The sequence below is a fragment of the Podarcis cretensis genome (genome assembly GCF_951804945.1).
Source record: "Podarcis cretensis genome assembly, chromosome: 16".
Classification (NCBI taxonomy): Eukaryota; Metazoa; Chordata; class Lepidosauria; order Squamata; family Lacertidae; genus Podarcis; species Podarcis cretensis.
Window position 1 is genome coordinate 22,192,217 of NC_137186.1, and position 22,254 is coordinate 22,214,470.

General features: G+C 46.0%; 1 protein-coding gene and 1 long non-coding RNA gene across 4 annotated transcripts in view; both read right to left on the reverse strand.

Moving 5' to 3' along the window:
• Positions 1-22,254, reverse strand: part of LOC307205137 — an 854,388-nt gene that overhangs the window by 431,413 nt on the left and 400,721 nt on the right. The gene's annotated exons all lie outside the window — the stretch shown is intronic.
• Positions 1-22,254, reverse strand: part of TBX5 (T-box transcription factor 5) — a 98,822-nt gene that overhangs the window by 1,650 nt on the left and 74,918 nt on the right. For all 3 annotated transcript variants that reach the window (XM_079956832.1, XM_079956833.1, XM_079956831.1), the window contains exons 6-8: positions 15,667-15,819; positions 14,522-14,613; positions 9,171-9,397 (exon numbers count right to left, since the gene is read on the reverse strand). In XM_079956832.1, coding sequence (XP_079812958.1) covers positions 9,171-9,397; positions 14,522-14,613; positions 15,667-15,819 — 472 coding nt within the window. The remainder of the gene's footprint in view (positions 1-9,170; positions 9,398-14,521; positions 14,614-15,666; positions 15,820-22,254) is intronic.

Consider the following 22,254-nt stretch of genomic DNA (forward strand, 5'->3'; position numbering starts at 1 on the left):
ATGCCCCACCCTGTAGAATTCCATCAGTTCTATTTTTTCTGCACAATCGAAATGAATTTCTGGAAGCAAAACGCTTTTTCTGTGCAGCCTGAGCAGGAGCAGTCACCCTTTAGAAAAAGAGGTCGGAATAGGCTAATAGGTATGTGGACTGTCCCTGGATCAAGTGACTTTTCTTCTTTAAGTTCTCAAAATTCTTAACGTAGCTCAAGGTTGTCATCTGAACTAGCCAGATGTTTAAATGAGAATCAATCACAATCAGTCCATCCTTTGAAAAATAAGGCTCCAGAGCTGTTTTGCCCCCAAAATGGCAAGTAAACATTCTGTTTGGGTGACTGTAACCTTGGTTTTAGGAGCCATTTGGTGCCTAGCTTATATATCTAAATTTCTAACACTGCCCCCGACATACACACAGGCCAAGTTGGCAGGTGGGTGGAGCCACCCACCTGTCAGTCACCTGATCTCACAATGACAAGTGCAGAAAGCCCTGCTGTTATACTCAAGTCCTGCTTCTGGACTTTCCATTTTGGTGTCTTGTTAGCCAATCTGAGAGCGGGATGTTGAGCTTCATGGTCCTTTGCCCTAATCCAGCAGCCAAGCTCTTCTTACATTCAGTGATGGGGAGTTGAGGATGATCAAGGAATTTTTTCAGTCCCTGTTTGGTAGGGAATGAAACCAGAGCTACACTTTCTGGTGGGGTGGGGAAAATGGCTGCCCACAATGGGGGGGGCACACATGGAATCTGCTCATGAAGGAGAAACAACCAGCACCACACAGGATTGAAATCCTTCTGCTTACCAGCTGGGAATCACAAATGAGAAGAGCACTGCTGTTGTGCTCAGATTCTCCTTTCTGGCTTCCCATTGGGAGGTCTGCTTGGCCACTCTGTGGGACCCCTTTGGCCTGATCCTGCAAAATGCCTCTTAGATGCAGAAGATGTGAGCTGAGCAGAAATGTAAATGCTCCGCAGGAATAGCAACATATTGTCTGACACACGGTATGTGTGTGAGAGAGTGTACGATCCAGTTTTTTAATGCCCTCCATTAAATTGCACCCCTGCTGAGACCTTGGCGCAAAATAAGTGTCTGACTGCTGGAAGGGGCAGTGGAAACAACAGCAGCAAGATTAGAGAGAGGAGCGTATCTCCTTTCACCCAGCTCTTTGGATGGAAGTCAGGCAGGCTCCCGCATCGGAGACGCCCCAGTCTAGCTTGCGGTCTATAATGGTGATGATAATAGATGCTGTCATAATACACAAATAACAACACAGTATAGGGCAGGCATTGTCTGCAGAGCAAAAGGGAAGCCTGTGAAGGAACTGTGTGCATGTGGGAGGGGATGCCCATTGGGAACTGTGCAGAACAGACAAAGGAGAAGAAGGAACTGGAGGAGGAGGATAGATTTCCCTTTTGTTGGGCAAGAGGAGAAAGCTGTAGCTCAGCAGCAGAGAATCTGCTTTGCATGCGGAAGGTCCCCAGCACCTGCAGGTTCAAGCCTGAAGAGCTGCTGCCAGTCAGTGCAGATAATACTGAGCTCAATGGATCGAAGGATTTAACTCAGTATAAGGCAGCATCCCATGTTAATATATAACATAAGAAGAGCCTCTTGGAACAGGCCAATGGCCCATCTATTCCAGCATCCTGTCCTCAACAGTGACCAACCAGATACCTCAATTGGAAGCCTGCAAGCTGGACCTCAGCACAAGAGTCCTCTCCCCTCCTGTTGTTTCCAGCAACTGGTATTCAGATACATGACTGCGTCAGAGAGTGAAGTCAGAGCACAGCTATCATGGCTAGAAGCTATCAAAAGCCATCCACTATGGCGGCTATCACTGCTTCCTTTGGCAGTGAGTTCCATAGTTAAACTATTCATTGCATGAAAACCATGTTACGGTCACAAGACGGCACTAACTGGATCCATGTTGAATTTGGGCTACGTTGCTGCAGATTTTTTTTTTCTTCTGGATACAGGCTACAGTGGTACCTCGGGTTACAGACGCTTCAGGTTAGACTCCACTAACCCAGAAATAGTACCTCGGGTTAAGAACTTTGCTTCAGGATGAGAACAGAAATTGCGCGGTGGTGGCAGCAGGAGGCCCCATTAGCTAAAGTGGTACCTCAGGTTAAGAACAGTTTCAGGTTAAGAACGGACCTCCAGAACAAATTAAGTTCTTAACCCAAGGTACCACTGTACATACATCCCTGTGTGAACACATATGATCATAGCTGATCCCTCTCATTACAGTGGTACCTTGGTTTACAACCATAATCTGTTCCGGAGGTCTGGTTGTAAACCAAAACAGGTTGTAACCCAAGGCACGCTTTCACCAATGGGGCCTTTCCAAAAAAATGGGTTGTAATAAAAAAAAATGGGTTGTAATCCAAAAAAAGGGACACACACTTCCGGGTTTGATGTGCTTGTAATGCAAAATGGTTGTAATCCAAAGCATTTGCAAAGCAAAGTACCACTGTACTGCTTTCTTTGACTTATAGCACACCTTTCCCAATGTGGCTACCTCAGATCCTTTAACTTAAAAAAAAGGAACTGAGCCTCCAAACCTTGCTATGCAAAGGCGCAAGCCCTTTTTACATAGGGATGGTTATGATATGCTGCAGTGTTGTTCAGTGGTTAGAGCAACTGCTCTGCAGACATAAGGTCTTCCTGATTCAATCTCCAGGTAGGGATGGGAGAGACCCCCTGCTTAAAATCCTGGAGGGTTGCTGCTAGTCTGTGTAGAACTTCAGGACCGGGGGCTAAATGTAGCCAGTGGCAGAGCAAGCCGATCGGGCGCCTGGGGTGGCATGCGTGCCCTGTGCCAGGGGCAGGGCCAGCTGCCCAAGGGGGCACTGGAATCTGACTGCTTCCACCCACTCAGCCACCCTACAGCTGCAGGCCCTGCGGTGAGTGCCACACACCATTTTATCACCCACCTCAGTGGGGACAACTGGGGCAGGCCGCACCTATCGCACCTCTCTTGCTACGCCCCTGAATTTAGCCCCTCCAGGTCTTTGCCTGGCCCTTGGGGGTCTCCACAGGCCACACACCCCTCACCACCTTTCCTTCATACACTCCCTGAGCGCTTTCCCCCTGGCTGGAATACGTCCTTGAACTCTGATAATGCATCTTCCTTCCCTAGATAGGGTGTTTATCCCTGACTGGTGGGTGGGTGTAGAAACCTACAGCATAAAGTTAAATTTGGCCTGCATATCTCCACTCACCTTTGCCTCTGGCCCCACCCCACATGCACATGTGGCCCCCAGAAGGTTGCCCAGAAGGGGATGGGGCCCTTGGGCCAAAAAAGGTTCCCTGCCCTTCGTACAGGCAATACTGAGCTGCACAGACCAGTGGCCTGATTCAGTAAAATTTCCTTGGTGTGGGTATGAAAGAACATGTTCTATTTCTAGCAATGTATTTTGCACCCTGTATTTAATTTTGTGATTGTAAGTTTAAATTGTTTTCAGCATTGGGTTTTAAATGTAGCAACTCACCCTGGGGCTTTACAGTGAAGGCCAGGTAGCAGGTAGTAAATAGCAGCAACAACAAGAATAATAAATATATATAAATATCATCATCAGCTTCCTATGTGCCTATGTCCCGCTTGCCAATGTAGTGGATTGCTTTTGATCTAGCAAAGTCGAAAATTTCAGCCAGGAGAAGCCAGCTCACGCCCTGGAGATGCCCCATCCCGATTTACAGACTGTGCTGGAAGGTCTCTTGTCAGCGATCAAAGCTTTGTGGCAGCTTTGATAAATGAGCCCTCCTCTGCCCATCAAGCTTGAGCTATTGTGGAGATAGGAAGGAGACAAGGCTCTTCTCTGCACGCACACCCCCCTCCCTCGGCCATCTCACTGAGCTGGGCATGCTGCAAGAGGCTTGGGGGGGGGAGAACACCATGGGAGAGATAGTCCTCCTGCCTGTGACAATATGAGGAAATTAGATAAAGTGGGAGAGGGGAGAGGAAGGGAGCCACAAAGAGCCACCCACTCAGTGGGAATCCCAACCCTGGAAGGAAAACTTTGTTGATTCTTTATCACGCTGCCATGTTGGGAGACAGATGATGGATTGCCTCCCTGTGACCAGGGCCGTAATCAGAGTTTGGGCCATCCTCTTTGCTGTTACAGCTCGGTTTGGGATGCTTTTTTGGGGAAGGGCAGCAGACAGTGGATAAGGAAGGGTTGCATTGCATATCTATATGGAGACGGTCAAGTAGGACCGTTTAAGTGGAATAGGTTTGCCACAGCATGATATTCTGCAGACGATGGCTGGGTGGGTGCACACACCACACAGTTAAAGCACATGGCTTCTCCCCAGGAATCCCGGAACTGTAGTTTGTTGAGGGAGCACAATTCAAAGTCCTAAACGGCCTCAGCCCTGTATAGCTGAAGGAGTGTTTCCACCCCATCGTTCAGTCCAGACACCGAGATCCAGCTCAGAGGGCTTTCTGGCATGGGAAGTGAAGTAACAGGGAACCAGGCAGAGGGCCTTCTTGGTAGTGACACCAGCCCTGTGGAACCCCCTCCCGTCAGATGTCAAGGAAATGAGTAACTATATAACCTTTAGAAGACATCTGAAGGCAGCCCTGTATAGGGAAGCTTTTTAATGTGTAATGTTGAATGTTTTTATATATGTTGGAAGCTGCCCAGAGTGGCTGGGGCTACACAGTCACATGGGTGGGGTAATAACAATAATAATAATAATAATAATGTAGTTCAGGAAAGAGCCAGCTACAGTTCTTTGAGAGAAGTCACAACCATTACAGAGATAGCGTGTATGCAGGTCCAAGCTTCCTTGGGTGTGGAGCACTCACTGAAAGGGCAGGCCTCAACTGCCCCAAACTGTCCTTTGCCAACCTGCCACTCTCCATTTGTTTCTGACTCCAATGTCCATCCGTCGCAGCACCCCATTCATACTCATAAGAACATGAGAAGAGCCTGCTGGATCAGCCCAATGGCCCATCTCGCCCAGCATCCAATTCTCACAGTGGACAACCAGATGTCTGTGGGATGCCTGCAAGCAGAATCTGAATTCACTCCCCTCCCTGCATGGTTTCCGAGCACAAGTACGTTTCCGAGCACAATTCAAAGTGTTGGTGCTGACCTTTAAAGCCCTAAACAGCCTCGGTCCAGTATACCTGAAGGAGCATCTCCACCCCCATTGTTCTGCCCAGACACTGAGGTCCAGCTCCAAGGGCCTTCTGGTGGTTCCCTCGCTGTGAGAAGTCAAGTTACAGGGAAGCAGGCAGAGGGCCTTCTTGGTAGTGGCGCCTGCCCTGTGGAACGCCGTCCCACCAGATGTCAAAGAGAGAAACAACTACCAGACTTTTAGAAGACACCTGAAGGCAGCTCTTTTTAGGGAATCTTTTAATGTTTAATAGGTTATTGTATTTTAATATTCTGTTGGAAGCCGCCCAGAGTGGCTGGGGAAACCCAGCCAGATGGCCAGGGTATAAATGATAAATTATTATTATTATTATTCCAAAAACTGGTATTCAGAAGCATCCGTGGCTCTGACTGTGGAAGAAGAGCAGAGCCATCATGCCTAGGAGCCATGGATAGCCTTCTCATGGAACTGCCTTCCCCAGGAAGCAGTGATGGCCGCCAACTTGGATGCCTTGAAAGGAGGATTGGACAAATTCATGGATGATATAAATTGCTGATAGCCAGGATGGCTCTGTTCTGCCTCCACAGTTGGAGGCAGCAATGCTTCTGAATGCCCGTTGCTGGAAACCACAGGGGGGAATGCTCTTATGCTTGGGTCCTGCTTGTGGGTTTCCTATAGTCATCTGGTTGTCTACAGGAAGCTGGACTGGATGTGCCATTGGCTTGATCCAGCAGGGTCTTCTTCTGTTCTTATGCTGTTGCTGCAAAATTCGTGGGTTTTCGAAAACAACAATTGACTTTAGGCAGGTGCCCTCACTGTTTTAGATGCCTGCTGAAAACTTTGTTTTTATTTCAGCAAGCCTACCCAGACTTGCCATCGATATTGTCATTTTAAAAGGTGCACTGATTTAATTCCTGTTTTTTCATAATTATTTTATGCCAATTTTCTTTTGAACAGTGCTGTGGATTTTAGCTGTGTTTAATTACTGTGTACAGTGCTTAGAAAGTTATTTGGTCAACTAACGTATAAATCTATTTTAAAATACAAATATATAAAAAGAAACAGTTAAATTAAATATATGCTTATGTCATAATTGTACCTATATTATCTGCTCAGAAGGAGGTCTAGATCTACTCATAGCTTATTAAGGGTGTATGGGATTGCTGGAGCTTTGTTTCTTTGAATTGATTGTCTGTAACACTGGATATTAATGTTTTTATTATTTTAATAATAATAAATCTACTTCATTAAAAAAAAACTTTCAAGATGTTAAAGAAAATAAATGAATGGCCCAATGTCAAAACATTGCTCTCGAATCCCATGTGAGCTAGTAGTCAAAAGAGCCTGTGTAGTCTCTTGAAATAGCAGTAAATTTCACCCCTCGGAATAACCTTGCATCAGCTATTTAAGCGTTTGTATTAATCCCGAATCCTTTTCAGAGGCCTCCTGGCCTGATAAGCTATCTTTATCCCAGGCACCAGCTATCTCATTGGATGTGGATTCAGCTTCTATAGAACTATGCGGCCATCTCTCTGGGTTTCATCTATGCTGCTCTTCAATAATGCAGACTGAAATTGCTGGAATAGCAGCCAATGGGAAAAGCAGCCAGAGAAATGGAAAGAGTGGGGGAGAAGGGGAAAGTGGAGGGCAGTAGCTCCACGGTTAAGCATCTGCTTGCAGGCAGAAGGTCCTGGGTCCAGTCTCCGACATCGCCAGATAGGGTGGGGAGAGGCTCCCTTGCCTGAAACTCTGCAGAGCCGCTGCCAGTTAGTGTCAACCGCACTGAGCTAGATGGACCAGTGGTCTGACTCAGGCAGCTTCCTATGCTTCTCTGGTTGGATAAATTACTGGTGTTCTGCATTTCCCCACAACTGGGTCATGGCTGTTGCTTCTTGGTAGACCATGCTAGATGGACTCAGTAATAAGGCAGCTTCCTACGGAGATGGACTAAAGTTCAAATTGGAGAAATGAAGCACTGGTTGGTGGGAGGATGAGGGAGTCAGAATGATGTCTTGTTTCTGTTGCAAATACATGTATACTAATGCATGCTACAGAGGGCAGAGGGTGCGGAAGGCAGTCATCACTGTGAATGTACAAGCCTGTCCACTCTGATTTCTTTCCATTTCTCTTTTTCCCCCAGTCTGAAATTATGTTTACCGCATTTCTGCACCCGTGTTTTTTTAAGGTCTCACAATAATCCACCAGCATTTCAGAGCGCATCTCTCCTAATACATGTTTTTGTACACAATTTGCCTACCCATCGGAAGGGTAGGCTTTTGTATGCAAAGGCACTTCCAAAGAACTGTATGCAACTGCGCGGAATTTTAGAATGGCATGCAATGGGAAATTCTGGAATGGGTCGGAATTGTATGGAGCTTTGGAATTGTATGGAATTTTGTATGCAGTTATTGTTTTGCTATGCAATCCGCCTGCAATTTTCCCTAACAAAAACATTTTGACAGGCAATATAGCCTCTAACAAAATGCATTTTTGTACATTATCTTCCCTGATATGTGTGAACTTGTATGCACACTGTCAGGGAACTGACATCGGAGCCAGAAGTGGAGGCAGGGCTCCCAAGCGATGCCGGAGAAGGGCCAAGCAGGGAGAGAGGGAACTCATCGGCTGGGGAAAGAAATCAGCGTAACACCAGGGATAAAGGGGGGCGGTTGGGGGAATCGGAGAGGGGTCTCCAGGACTCTTCGCTGGAGACCAGTGGGGAGAGCACAGGTCCTCCTCTGCCCACACCCACCCTGCGCAGAAGACTTCCGCGCAGGGAAAGTAGCCGTAGACTTGGCGTCAAAGAGCTTCTGTGCTGGAAGAAGTTTAAGAAACGCCCACTGACGGATTCTGCTAGTGACTGAACAGCCACGAAGTGAAGGGCTGTCCTGTCAGGAAAGGTTTAACCAGGCTACCTAGCCAGGCTTGGTGGCAACTTACGCACGAGCAACCCCCATACATTCATTACACACACTTTTCCCTAAAACACACATTTTTTGCACACAATACAATGGTACCTCGGTTTACGAACTTAATCTGTTCTGGAAGTCTGTTCTTAAACCGAAACTGTTCTTAAACTGAGGCGCGCTTTCCCTAATGAGGCCTCCCGCCACCAGTGCCCTTCCACCGTTCAGATTCTGTTCTTAGACCGAGGTAAAGTTCGCAAACCGGGACACTACTTCCGGTTCTGCGGAGTTCGTAATCAAATTGTTCTTAAACAGGACTGTTTTTAAACCGAGGTGCCACTGTATTTGCTTGGGAAATGGCACCACAAAATTCAGAGAAGTGTGAATTTTCAGTTTGCATACTGTTCCAAGAAGCACAAATTATATAGGTTCACTTCAAAGGGCAAACCAAATCAAATTTCTCCTCCTGTTCTTAGTCATCACGAGCCATCCCTGTAGTCATTAAACAGGGAGAAGAGAAGAGATCCATAACATGGACTCAATAAATAAATAAATGCCAAGGACTCTCTGCCACCCAAAGAAGGAGGGATCTGCCCATTTCAGTCTTTATTAATTTCTCATTTTTCCTAATATTGGATTTTCTCTACATTCCTGCATCAGCTCATGGAAATTCACCCTTTTAGTGAGAAGTTCTCCTAACAAACATATTTTTGTGTTTTTTCTCTGTTTTTCTTCATGCTGGTTTTGATTTCGGTATGTTGCGTATTTCTTGTTGTAAGTCACTTTGAACTACTTTTGTAAAAAAAAAAAAAGAGCTACTAATAAGATTAACAAATAATACAGTAGATAATTTAATTTTGGCATGCATCTTTGAGTAACATACACGTTTGCGCAAGCAGTTTCCCCTAATGTAATGCCTTTTTGTATGTTATTTTCCGTAAAATATTCCTTGTTTTGAGTACTTTCCCCTAACCCATGCATCTTTGTAAACACTGTTTGCTTGGGGAATCTGTGTCGCGAAATTCGGAGAAGTATGGCTCTGAAAGGGCAGCTGCGATTTGATTCCTGTATTGTTTGGGGGAGTGCCAATTGGATAGATTTGCCTCTAAAAGGGAAAGCAGACCTAATTTCTCTTCCAGGAAGGTGAGGTTTGCTCAAAGGGCCTGACCTTTTCTCTTGGTGCAGTGGTAAATCTGACCGTGGTCCTGCGACACGGGGTACGAGTTGGCAGCTGGTAGCATGTCCTGGGAAGTGCTGGAAACGCCGTTCTCACACTGGAACTGAGACCCGAGGTTGGAAGAGGCAGGCAGCGCCCGGTTCTCGCCGCTGAAAGGGCTATGGTTGGAAGCCACCTTCTGCCGGACGGTGCTTCTGGGAACCACTGGGTACTCCTTGCTGAAAACACAGGCAATGTTTTCATCAGTTACTTATGCTCTATCTGCACTCAGTATACGCTGCTACTTCTGGGTTGGCTTACAGTAAGCTTACAGTGCCGGATTTACGTATAAACTAAACAAGCTATAGCTTGGAGCCCCACTCTCTTGGGGACCCCCAAAAAATTTAAAAGGGAAAAACTGGACATACATTTCCAAAATATAAGATAAAAAACAAATGAAATAAAACCTACACACAGCAACGGTGTTTTGTGTTGTGTAGGCTCCTGTGATGTAAGTAATGGACCCCGCCTGCTAGCCTGCTCCCTAAAATATCACTGGTTTGCTCATTTCTATATACAGTGGTAGGGACGCAGGTGGCGCTGTGGGTTAAAGCCTCAGCGCCTAGGACTTGCCGATCGAAAGGTCGGCGGTTCGAATCCCTGCGGCGGAGTGCTCTCCCGCTGCTCGGTCCCAGCGCCTGCCAACCTAGCAGTTCGAAAGCACCTCCGGGTGCAAGTAGATAAATAGGGACCGCTTACCAGCGGGAAGGTAAACGGCGTTTCCGTGTGCGGCTCTGGCTCGCCAGAGCAGCGATGTCACGCTGGCCACGTGACCCGGAAGTGTCTCCGGACAGCGCTGGCCCTTGGCCTCTTAAGTGAGATGGGTGCACAACCCCAGAGTCTGTCAAGACTGGCCCGTACGGGCAGGGGTACCTTTACCTTTATATACAGTGGTACCTTGGTTCTCAAACTTAATCCGTTCTGGAAGTCTGTTCCAAACCAAAGCCTTCCAAAACCAAGGTGGGCTTTTCCAAAGAAAGTAATACAAAACAGATTCCATAGAAAGTAATGCAAAAAGTAATGCAAAATCCGTTCCAGACTTTTAAAAACAACCCCTAAAACAGCATTAGGACATATAAAGGGCCCCATTACCTCAGTAGTTTAGGGCCTCATCAAACCTAAATCCGGCCCTGTCTGCACTATACCTTTAAAGCACTATGATTCCACTTTAAATGGTCATGGCTTCCTTCAAAGGATCCTGGGAATGATATAGCTTGTTAAGGGTGCTGAGAGTTATCATTTTAATTCATTTATAGATGGCATTTAACTCCGAGTAGACTTGCTAAAATGTATAAGTCCGAATCAGGTAAGTGCTGGAGATGTAATGAGGTTGAGGGTACATTTTACCATATGTGGTGGACTTGTGAAAGGGTAAAAGAGTTTTGGGAAATGATATATAATGAATTTGGGGGGGAATGTTTAAAAGTACCTTTCCAAAAAAAAAACCCACAGAGTCTTTTTTGTTGTGGATAATTCAGAGGGAAATTCCCAGGTATCAAAAAAGATTATTTATGTATGCTACTACTGCAGCCTGTGTTCTGCTAGCCAAAAAATGGAAAACAAGAGCGGTCCCAACCAAAGAAGAATGGCAACATAAACGGATGGAATACACACAGCCTGCAGATTTAACATATAGAATAAAAGAACAAGAAGAACATACGTTTAAAGAAGACTGGAAAATGTTTACTCAATATATGGGTGAAAATTGTGTTTATTTAAAAACGCTGGTAGAATTAAGATAAACTCAACAGTGTAAATAAATTTTGATGGATGTAACAATGGATTACTGAATAGTATAGTGCATTTAAAATATGCAGGGGTGTATGGTATGCAAAATGAACCACCAGAAGAAAAGAAGGGAAGTCATTGATTTAGGTCATCTAAATGAATATTTTGAAATGTAAATTAGAAAAGTTTAATTAAAATTATATATTTTTAAAAGGGTGCTGAGAGTTATTTGGGGGATGCCCGTTCCCCTCCCAGAGCTATAATTCCCAGAGCTCCCTGGGAAAAGGGATTGAATATTAAACCATTGTGAACATTATTTAGGAAAAGCCAGGGTTGTTTAAAGTGGCTTGATACACATTGTGCAAAAGATTCCTTCTAGTCCCTTCCAACTCAATGTTTCTATGATATAGTAATAATAATACAGTGCTTCAATCAGTAGCAGGCAGCTGCAGCTGGAAGCCACCACTGAAATGTCCCATAAATGGCTGGCTCTACCATTAGGTAAGGTGAGGCAACTGCTTCAGGTGGCAGGGGCGGTAGGCAGTGGCCTCTTGGCTGTATCATTCCCTATGAGGTCAGAGCTGTGTGTGCCTGTCCTGCAATGCCATCTTCAGATGAGGTGGGGGACACAACCCCATTGCGTATATAGCAACAAGATTCATCTGCCAGTCTGCTCAGGTTCTGTACATGGGATGGTCATGGTGCCATCTTGTCCTTCACCTCAGAAAGATAAATGGCTTGAGGGGATTGTGGGAAATTGAAATGGTGGTTCCCAACCACTCAATAGTGCTGCTATCCCCAGCCCACTTCTTACCCTCAGGTAAGCCTGCTAGGGCTCCCCCACATTAGACGGGGGTGTTATATTTGAGTAAGCAGTCCCATATGGACAGTGGGCCTACCCGCCTGCCAATACTAGGTTCAATCTGAGATCCACATGGCTCAGTGCATAGTGGCAGGTCTCTTGCCAAGAGGCAGGGAAGGGCTGTGGCTCAGTGGCAGGGCACCTGCTTTTCATGCAGGAGGTCCCAGGTTCAATCCCCAGCATCTCCAGGTACGGCGGCAGCGCAGCGGGAGGCCCCCATTAGCTAAAGTGGTACCTCAGGTTAAGAACAGTTTCAGGTTAAGAATGGACCTCCAGAACGAATTACCATAATTTTTGCTCTATAAGACTCACTTTTTCCCTCCTAAAAAGTAAGGGGAAATGTGTGTGCGTCTTATGGAGCGAATGCAGGCTGCGCAGCTATCCCAGAAACCAGAACAGCAAGAGGGATTGCTGCTTTCACTGCGTAGCGATCCCTCTTGCTGTTCTGGCTTCTGAGATTCAGAATATTTTTTTTTCTTGTTTTCCTCCTCCAAAAACTAGGTGCGTCTTGTGGTCTGGTGCGTCTTATAGAGCAAAAAATACAGTAAGTTCTTAACCCAAGGTACCACTGTACATTATCACCTCCTTCCCCAAAAACTAATGTCAGATCCTAGTACACATTGTTCTGAGTAAAGGACTGAAATGAATAGGCAGCTGCTCTGTGCTGAGTCAGACTATTGGCCTATCTAGCTGTGTACTGTTCACACCATGGTTTCCCAAACTTGGGTCTCCAGCTGTTTTTGGACTGCTGCCCCCATCATCCCTGACTACTGGTCCTGCTAGCTAAGGATGCTAAGAGTTGTAGGAAACCCTGGTCTACAATGACAGTCAGGGGCTTCCCAGAATTTCAGACAGGAAGACTTTCCAAACCCTACCCGGAAATGCCAAGGATTGAACCTGCAACCTTCAGCATGCAAGGCAGATTCTCTACTGCTGAGCTATGGCCCTTCCCCATGACTGCGCTCATGGCATATTTAGCAGAATTAGTTGGTGAGGGGAAAGGAGGTTCTTCTCATACGTTTCCCAGCTGTGCTGACAAAGTCCTGAGCATGGCTATCATCTCACAAAAACATCCCTCTCAGAAAAGGGAAATGATCGGGACCTATAAATATATATACAAGGGAAGACAGAGCATTTACGCCGATTAGAAACATGTGCTCTTCTCTGTCTGAGAAAAAGAGGCACAGTCTGAGAGCCAAGACTCCTGGCTGCCTTTGCATGTCGCATCCAGAATCTCATTGTTACATTTATGTCGGCAGCAAATTGAAGTTAGAGATGACCACCTGTTCATAATTTTTTTTAAAAAAAACTGTTCATATTTTAGGAGCCTTATCCATTACATACATACATACAGAGAGAGAGAGAGAGAGAGAGAGAGAGAGAGAGAGATTTGTAAAGGCAGAATTGTGTGTCTAATTAAGTCACAATGAATTCTGTCTCCAATTTATGAAGAAAATGAAACTTAGTTGACTATCGAAGGGATATTCTTCCAAATGATCAAGGGGATCTAGTGGCACCCTTTGAAGAAAGGCTACAGACAGCGCTGGGGACTTTTCAGTTAAGAGAGAAGGCAAGAAAGAGGTGACATGATAGAATTGTGCATGGCATGGAGAAAGCAGATAGAGAAAAGGATTTTTCTCCCTCTCTTATACCACAAGGACACAGACATTCAAATGAAGCTGAATGTTGAAAGATTCAGGACAGATACAGTGGTACCTCGGGTTACATATGCTTCAGGTTACATACGCTTCAGGTTACATACTCCGCTAACCCAGAAATAGTGCTTCAGGTTAAGAACTTTGCTTCAGGATGAGAACAGAAATTGTGCTCTGGCAGTGCGGCAGCAGCTGGAGGCCCCATTAGCTAAAGTGGTACCTCAGGTTAAGAACAGTTTCAGGTTAACAACGGACCTCCAGAACGAATTAAGTTCTTATCCCGAGGTACCACTGTACAACAGAGGACTTGTCCATTGCAGTGCATAGTAGAACTATGGAACTTACTTCCTCCAGAGGTAGCAATGATGACTGCCACCTTGGATGTCTTTGAAAGAGAAAGAAACAGCCTCATGGAAAATCAGACTGTCAATGGCTACTGTCTGTGAGAACAGGATGCTGGATCAGGTGGGCCACTGGCCTGATCCAGCAGGTTCTTCTAAGCAAATGTGTTTGTCTGGCTGGAATGCATCCTTCCACTCCAACAATGCCTCTTGCTTGCCTAGATGCAGGATATAGCATCTTTAGAAGCTAAGGGCTTGTCCAGACTTCCTCTTGTCCCTTTGCTTTCACCCAGTGGAAACAGCTCTTCAGCGGTCAATCAGAGCAAATGGCAACTTGGGTTTGCACCAATTTACCACTAAAGTGGGGTTTTCCACACCAGTGGCATGGGACAAGCAGAAGTGTGGATGGACCCTAACCCAGTGCTTTTTTTCTGGGGGGACACAGCAGTACACATACTCCTAAACATTTTGTGAATCTAAGTTTGGCCTCATTCAGGGGCAGCAATTCAATATAAGTAGGAAAATGAGAGTACCCTTAAACGTGGTTGTTGTTGTTTTTTAAGAAAAGAAGCACTGCCCTAACCTATTGGCTCCACCCCCTTTTCCCTCTGGCCCAACCCACCACAGACATGTGACCCTCAGAAGTTGGCTCAGGGAGCAATGTGACCTCAGGCTGAAGAGGGTTCCCAGCTCATTATACACTGTGAAAATGTTTACCTTTGCATCCTCGACATTCTATGAAGCTCCATATCATCGCTGCCTCGAAATCCTTTCGCAAAGGGGTTGTTTTCAATCTTGAGCTGAGTGATCTGAAAAGAGAAAGCAGAAAGAGGATAGTTGGGGGTGGGGCTTTGTTCATTCTTGGACTACTGCAATGCGCTGTACATGGGGCTACCTTTGAAGGTGACCCGGAAACTACAACTAATCCAGAATGCGGCAGCTAGACTGGTGACTGGGAGCGGCCACTGAGACCATATACGGTAACACTGGTCCTGAAAGACCTACATTAGCTCCCAGTACGATTCCGAGCACAATTCAAAGTGTTGGTGCTGACCTTTAAAGTCCTAAACAGCCTCAACCCAGTATATCTGAAGGAGCGACTCCACCTCCATCGTTCTGCCCAGACACTGAGGTCCAGCTCTGAGGGCCTTCTGGCGGTTCCCTCACTGCGAGAAGTGAGGTTACAGGGAACCAGGCAGAGGGCCTTCTTGGCAGTGGCACCCGCCCTGTGGAACACCCTCCCATCAGATGTCAAAGAGATAAACAACTACCTGACATTTAAAAGACATCTGAAGGCAGCCCTGTTTAGGGAAGTTTTTAATGTGTGACGTTTTAATGTATTTTTAATCTTTGTTGGAAGCCGCCCACAGTGGCTGGGGAGGCCCGGCCAGATGGGAGAGGTACAAATATATGATGATGATGATGATGATGATGATGATGATGATGATGATGACAATGGTCTGTCATCTGGGCCAAAGAGATTGGCCTAAAAACAAAAAGGAAGCCTTCTTAAAACAAAAACAATCATGCATTGCAACATCACGTATCGCAAGAAGGCTAGCAATCACAGGCATTCGCTGAAGCTGAATGCTGGAACATTCAAGGCAGAAAAAATTATGAAGGGCAAGGATACTGATGGCTGATGGCCATGATGGTTATGCTCTGCTCCACAGATGGAGGAAGTAATGCTTCTGAGTAGCAGTTGCTGGAAACCACAGCAAGGGAGCATGCTCTTGGGCTTGGGTCCTGCTTGGGCTTCCCATTGGGGCATCTAGTTGGCCACCATAAGAGGAGGATGCTGGACTCTGCCTCAGCCATGTCCCAATTTCCAAGAAGATATTTCCAAAGGCACCATCATTTACCTTGTGGTTCTGGTAGGACGTCACAGCGATAAAGGCCGTCTCTGGAAAGACGTGGGTGCAGAAGGCTGTGTTTTTTGAGCCAAACCCATTGTTCTCATCCGCCTTGACGATATGGAGTCTGGGCTGGTATTTGTGCATGGAGTTGAGGATGATCTAGAAGGGAAGGAGGAGGAGACATTGTAAGAACATAAGAAGAGCCTGCTGGGTAAGGCCAATGGCCCATATAGCCCAGCATCCTGTTGTCTTAGAGGCCAACCACATGCCTGTGGGAAACCAGTAAGCAAGATAGCTCAGTTGGTTAGAGAATGGTGCTGATAACACAAGGGTTGGAGGTTCGATCCCCATACAGGACAGCTTCATATTCCTGCATTGCTGGGGGTTGGACTAGGTTATCCTCAGTGTCCCTTCCAACTCTAAAGGTAAAGGTAAAGGTACCCCTGCCCGTACGGGCCAGTCTTGACAGACTCTGGGGTTGTGCACCCATCTCACTCAAGAGGCCGGGGGCCAGCGCTGTCCTGAGACACTTCCGGGTCACGTGGCCAGCGTGACATCGCTGCTCTAGCGAGCCAGAGCCGCACACGGAAACGCTGTTTACCTTCCCGCCAGTAAGCGGTCCCTATTTATCTACTTGCACCCGGAGGTGCTTTCGAACTGCTAGGTTGGCAGGCGCTGGCACCGAGCAGCGGGAGCGCACCCCGCCGCAGGGATTCTAACCGCCGACCTTTCGATCGGCAAGCCCTAGGCGCTGAGGCTTTAACCCACAGCGCCACCTGCAATTCTATTATTTTCCCCCTTCTGCAGTTTCCAGCAACTGGTATTGTGGAGGCAGAGCATAGCCATGCCTAGTAATAATAATAATAATAAATTTTTACTTATACCCCGCCCTTCCCGGTTCAAAAACCGGGCTCAGGGCGGCTAACAACAAATTTAAAACACTTAATTGTAAAAGCAGCATAAAATACAGTATAAAAACATGAATAACAATATCATTCAAGGTTCAGAAATCAATTTAGGGGAAATCCATCTAATAAGCATTAGATAATCACCAGAGCTAGCTGGCTGAATTAGTAGCCATCAATAGTCTTCTCTTCTGGCATCAGACAGAGCACAACAAATACCCTAATTGGGGATACATTGGGGAATTGGAAATGCAGCAAATTCTGGGGCGGGGGGCGGGGTTGCAAAACAAGTTGCCCTGTGAAGAAACTCCATGCAGAAAGCCACCATTCATGGCATTATTTGATAAACCAGGGTTTTCCAAACTGTGGTCCACAGACCACCAGCTATCATTCAGAGGGTCTGCCTGGATTCATAGCAGAAAATGGGAGACAGCATGTCTTCCCAGTTTAAAAAAGAAAAAATCACAGTGGTTTTTAATTGCATTTTGATCGGCTCTTTTCTTTCCTGTATTGTGTTACAGTTGCAGTTCTGTGGGATTCCTAGTGTAGTAAAATCAAAATATAATTTATAAGAAACAACTAAGATGAAATTAAAAGCCATACAGCATCTAGCACAATTGCTAGAACAGGCAGAAAAATCATCAAGCAGTCTGCTAAGAACCTAGGAAATCTTCAAGTCGTTTGTGGGGGGGGGGGTGAGATTTGGGAACCACTGTTTTGGTTTTGTGAGTTGCTCTGGGCCATTTGTATGAGTAAAGAAACAAATAAATAACAGTAAATACTTGCCTAACTAGTTAGTAACTCCCATTGACACCATCAGGTAATGGAGTCTGAAATCACTCCTGTTTACCCAGGATTGTATTCAGCTAAGTCCTATTCCGAGTAAATCCATCGAAATTAATGAGCCTAAACCAGTCGTGTCCACTAACCTGAATGAGTCTACTCTGAGTAAGATAGGCACTGAATACCACCTACAGGCATTTCGTTTAAGGGGATTCCTAAAGCCTTGCTTTCATTTCTTTCTTGGTACATTGTTGCATCGGAGTGTTTGCTGGTGAATATAATAAATATATAATAAATATATAAATATATGTCCTAAAGGCTTCTGTTTATCTTTGTCTCCTGGTACGTAACTGCATCAGAATATATGCTTGTAGTTGTTTGTATTCTTCTTCTACACTGTGTTGTATTCAATTTAAGCTCTACTCAGCTGGAGCCAGTGGAGTTAATAAGTTAGTCATTCATTCCATTAATTTCAGAGCAGGACTAACATTAGATACAACCTATTATTATTATTATTAAAATTTGTATACAGCCCTTCATCCTCAGATCTCAGGGTGGTTCACAGCATAAAAATACAAGATAAAAAAACAAAATATATAATAAAAACCAGAACAAAAGTATTATTATTATCATCATCATCATCATCATCATCAGTATTATAATTTATTGCCTTCCTTAACCCTAAGGTCCCAGGGTGGGTTGCAACAATTAAAATGCAGCATTAATATTGAAACACGATATTTAAAAAATTGAAAACAACAACAATTTGCTAAAGACTTCTGTTTTCATTTCTTTCTTCATAGGTAGTTGCTTTAGAATTTTTTGCTTCCATGTTAAAATAATAGTAACAACAATAACTCTCTCACACACATACAAAACAGAACAGGGAGAAATTGACCAAAGGAGAGCGAAGGCCAGAACGCAGGATGGGCATTTGGCATGGGGTTAACGAATGCGCCAGGGCGCCTGACCCCATCTCTTCCTCCCATCCTTCCCCTCCATCTCCCCATTGTCCTTTGAAAGGAATGCCGAAGGAGGGGGGTGCCCGTCGGAAGGACCTCCCGAGCGCCTCTCCCCACCCGGCCCCAGCCTTCCAAGCCGACCCAAGTCCCGCAGATCTCCGGCGCTCCCCAAAGCCTAATCTCCAGGGGCGAGGAGGAGGAGACGGGGAGCGTATCGGTCCCGCCCGCCCGCCCGTCCCTTCTCCTCCTGACAATGATTGCCGTCGATTCTGGCGACAGGGAGACGCAGGCTGCCCCGCGGGGCCTGCGCCAGCCAGGGGCCTCGGGACGTCAGGGCTGCTCGCAAAGCCCCTCTCATCCGGGGGGTTTAGCCAAATCGGCTCTGACATCCCGGAGAGCCGCAGACATCAACGGTGAACGATCTAATGGTTTTTAATTTCATTACGGCTCTCCTAATTGAGGGGGCCGCCCGCGCGCCTCCCCGCTTCCCATTGTTGTGGAGCGCGGGCTCCGCTTGGCAGGGAGGGAGACGGTTGGGCCCAGTGGGAAGGGGCGTCCCAGTCGGAGCGCCCATTGCCCTTTGTGCGTCCCCCACCCCAAGCCAAGAGTCTCTCTCTCTCTCTCTCGTGTGTGTGTGTGTGTGAGAGAGAGAGAGAGAGAGAGAGCAGAGTTGGGGAGAGGGAGAAAGAAAGAATAATAGATTCGTAGAGTTGGAAGGGGCCCTGAGGATCATCTAGTCCAACCCCCTGCCATGCAGGAATATGCTGCTGTCCCATATGGGGATCGAACCTGCAACCTTGGTGTTATCAACACCATGCTTTAACAAGCTGAGCTATCCATGCCCATAATAATAATATTAAATTTTATTTATACCCCGCCCTCCCCAGCCAAGACCCGGCTCAGGGCAGCTAACAATCAATAAAAAACAAGTTGATTGAAGTGCAACTTAAAAAACAAGATTAAAATACTGTGGTACCTTGGGTTAAGTACTTAATTCATTCCGGAGGTCCATTCTTAACCTGAAACTGTTCTTAACCTGAAGCACCACTTTAGCTAATGGGGCCTCCCGCTGCCGCCGGAGCCCAATTTCTGTTCTCATCCTGTAGCAAAGTTCTTAACCCGAGGTACTATTTCTGGGTTAGTGGAGTCTGTAACCTGAAGCGTATGTAACCTGAAGCGTATGTAACCCAAGGTACCACTGTACAACATTAAAACATTAAAATGCAGCCTCATCACAGGAGGAAAAAGGAAAAAGAAAGAGGGGGAGGGAATCAAATTGACTCCAAGCCAAAGGCCAAGTGGAACAATTCTGTCTTACAGGCCCTGCGGAAAGAAATCAGATCCTGCACGGCCCTCGTCTCATGAGACAGAGCGTTCCACCAGGCTGGAGCCAGTGTTGAAAAGGCCCTGGCTCTGGTTGAGGCTAATCTAACTTCCTTAGGGCCCGGGACCTCTAGGGTGTAGCTATTTATGGACCTTAAGGTCCTCCATGGGGCATACCGGGAGAGGCGGTCCCGTAGGTACGAGGGTCCTAGGCCGTGAAGTGCCTAGATGAAAGCCCATATAAAATTCTTCAAGAAACAGCCTTTTGCACATTCCCCACCCCAGCCTAAGCTAGGAGTTGGGGGGAGAGAGAGAGAGAGACACACACACAGAGGAGAGGGGGAGAGAGAGAAAAATGATCACAGAGTTGGAAGGGACCCCAAGGGGTCATCTAGTTCAACCCCCTGCAATGCAGGAATCAAGGCTAATGTGATTCCAGAAAGAGCAACCAAAGATTATCAAAGACTTCAAACCCAGGATTTACTTTTAACCCGAATGGGGTACCAACAGTGGCGGAGCTGCATGCTCTGGCACCAGGGGGGCAGAGAGCAGGTGGGAGCAGGGCTGGTGCGCGTCCTGGGGGCATGGTGTAGGGGTGTGGCACTCAGGACAGGCAGGGGGGCAGCTGCTCACCCCGCACACCTCTTCCTCCGCCAGTGGGTACCAATTTCTTAATCTTTCACCATACATTTGCAGGGTGGTAGCACTCCTGCTGTGACTCACCTTGAATCAGGCCACAACCCACCAGCTGACGAGACTGCATGCCAAGGAATTGCTAGACATGTGAGCTATGGCTCTTCTTCAAATATGCTTCACATCCTAGTGAAGAACATATGAAGTTGCCTTATACTGAGTCAGACGATTGGTCCATCTAGCTTAGTATTAACTACATCAGTGATCTTCAGCTGATGGACTCCCAGCATCCCTTAGCCAACTTAGCCAACCATCAGTCTCATTGCACAAAGAAAACTGTCCCATCAGGGAAGAATGTCCCTCACCAGGACATGCTAGCTTTCTATGTGCAGGGAAGGTTGTTTTGTTCTTGTCTCCAGGAGATGAAAGCACTGAAACATGTCAAACCTCTCTCCTACAACATGAAGTGGTGTCCTCTGGAAGAGTTGGAGGATATAGGTATTGCCGGGCTACAACTCTATGCTGCCTGGGGCAGGTGGGATTTGTTCTCCAACGGTATCCAGAGGCGGTGATGGCTGGTGCTCATTGGGACTGGTAGGGCAGAAGACAAGGAGTCCACCTGAAGGTGGCACCACAGCCAGTAACAGGCAGAGCCAAGTAAGTCCATTTTTGACCCCATCCTCTTCCCTGCTCAGTTCTGCAAAGGCAACACTGAGACTTAAGGTGGAGGAGGAAGTTGGAGGCATGCCCTGGGTCTGATCTGGTTATAACCAGCAAGGAAAGCAGGTGGAGACTGGCTGAGGGCAGAATGGGGCTGGGGGGGCAGCTCTTCATGTGTCCTAATGGACTGGCTTCCACTGGTCACAGGTTCTCCACACCTAGTATAGAGAGATATATTTGCAGGACTACCAAGTCATATCTCAAGCAATTTAAGTATTTCTGTTCTTTCTATCATGAATCTACAGCTTGTTTCTAATTTGTGTTTTTGTCTGGTTGATATAGTTGTAAAGGTTTGCAGTCTGCCCTGGAATCTATTCTGACTGACAGTGATATCTAAATATTTTAAAAGAAGGATCACGCTTCTTTAACTGTAGTCTTTCACACACAAACATGTCATTTAGCTATTAAATGTTTAAGGCTAAGGTTGTAACTGTTTCCAGAGGGCTAGCTGCCTTAGGACTCAGCTATACAGCTGCAAATAAGACGTTTTAAGTGTGTTGTAAAGTGCAATATGCAAATGTGACACTAAATGGCGACAGTGAGCTATGGGAAATTCAATATATTTTTCAAAAAAAAATTTTTTTTAAAAAAGGCATTTTCACAACATTTTTTATATGTGTGTAGATTTCACCCTCGTCTATTGCAGCAAAGCCAATGAAAGGTTTTGTCGCATGTTTACGGCTAACAATTATTATTATTATTATTATTATTATTATTATTATTATACTATAATACATTTGTCTTAAAGGTGCCACAAGATTCTTTGATGTTTCGGGGTTGTTTCTTTATTTCATAAGATTTATGCACTGCTTAATGGTAAGGGGGAAACTTCAAAAACCTCAAAGCGTTTTACAAAAAGGTTGCAATCCTATACACTTTTGCTTGCTTGCCTGTAAGTCCCTGGGTCAGGCAGTAGGTCAGACTTCTGAAAGGACATTATAGGATTGCACTGTTCAAGGTTATAACAAGAGAAGGCACGGCATGTGACTAACTAGAAATTGTTGACCTTAGTCAAAGATAATTTAGAAGCAATTTATAATTAATCACAACACATTCTCATGCCTGTTTGCTCAGAAACAAGTCCCATTGTGTACAATAGACCTGAATCCCTTAATAAATAAGTTTAGGATTGCAATCCTTAAAAAAGAAAAGGAGGAGGAGAGGAGGCGGCTTTCTGTACATGCTCTGATTCCTCCTTAAAGTCTAACACCAAAAATAGGTTCTGAAGCTAAGTCCAAGACATGCACAGCTAAAATTAATCCCGGACT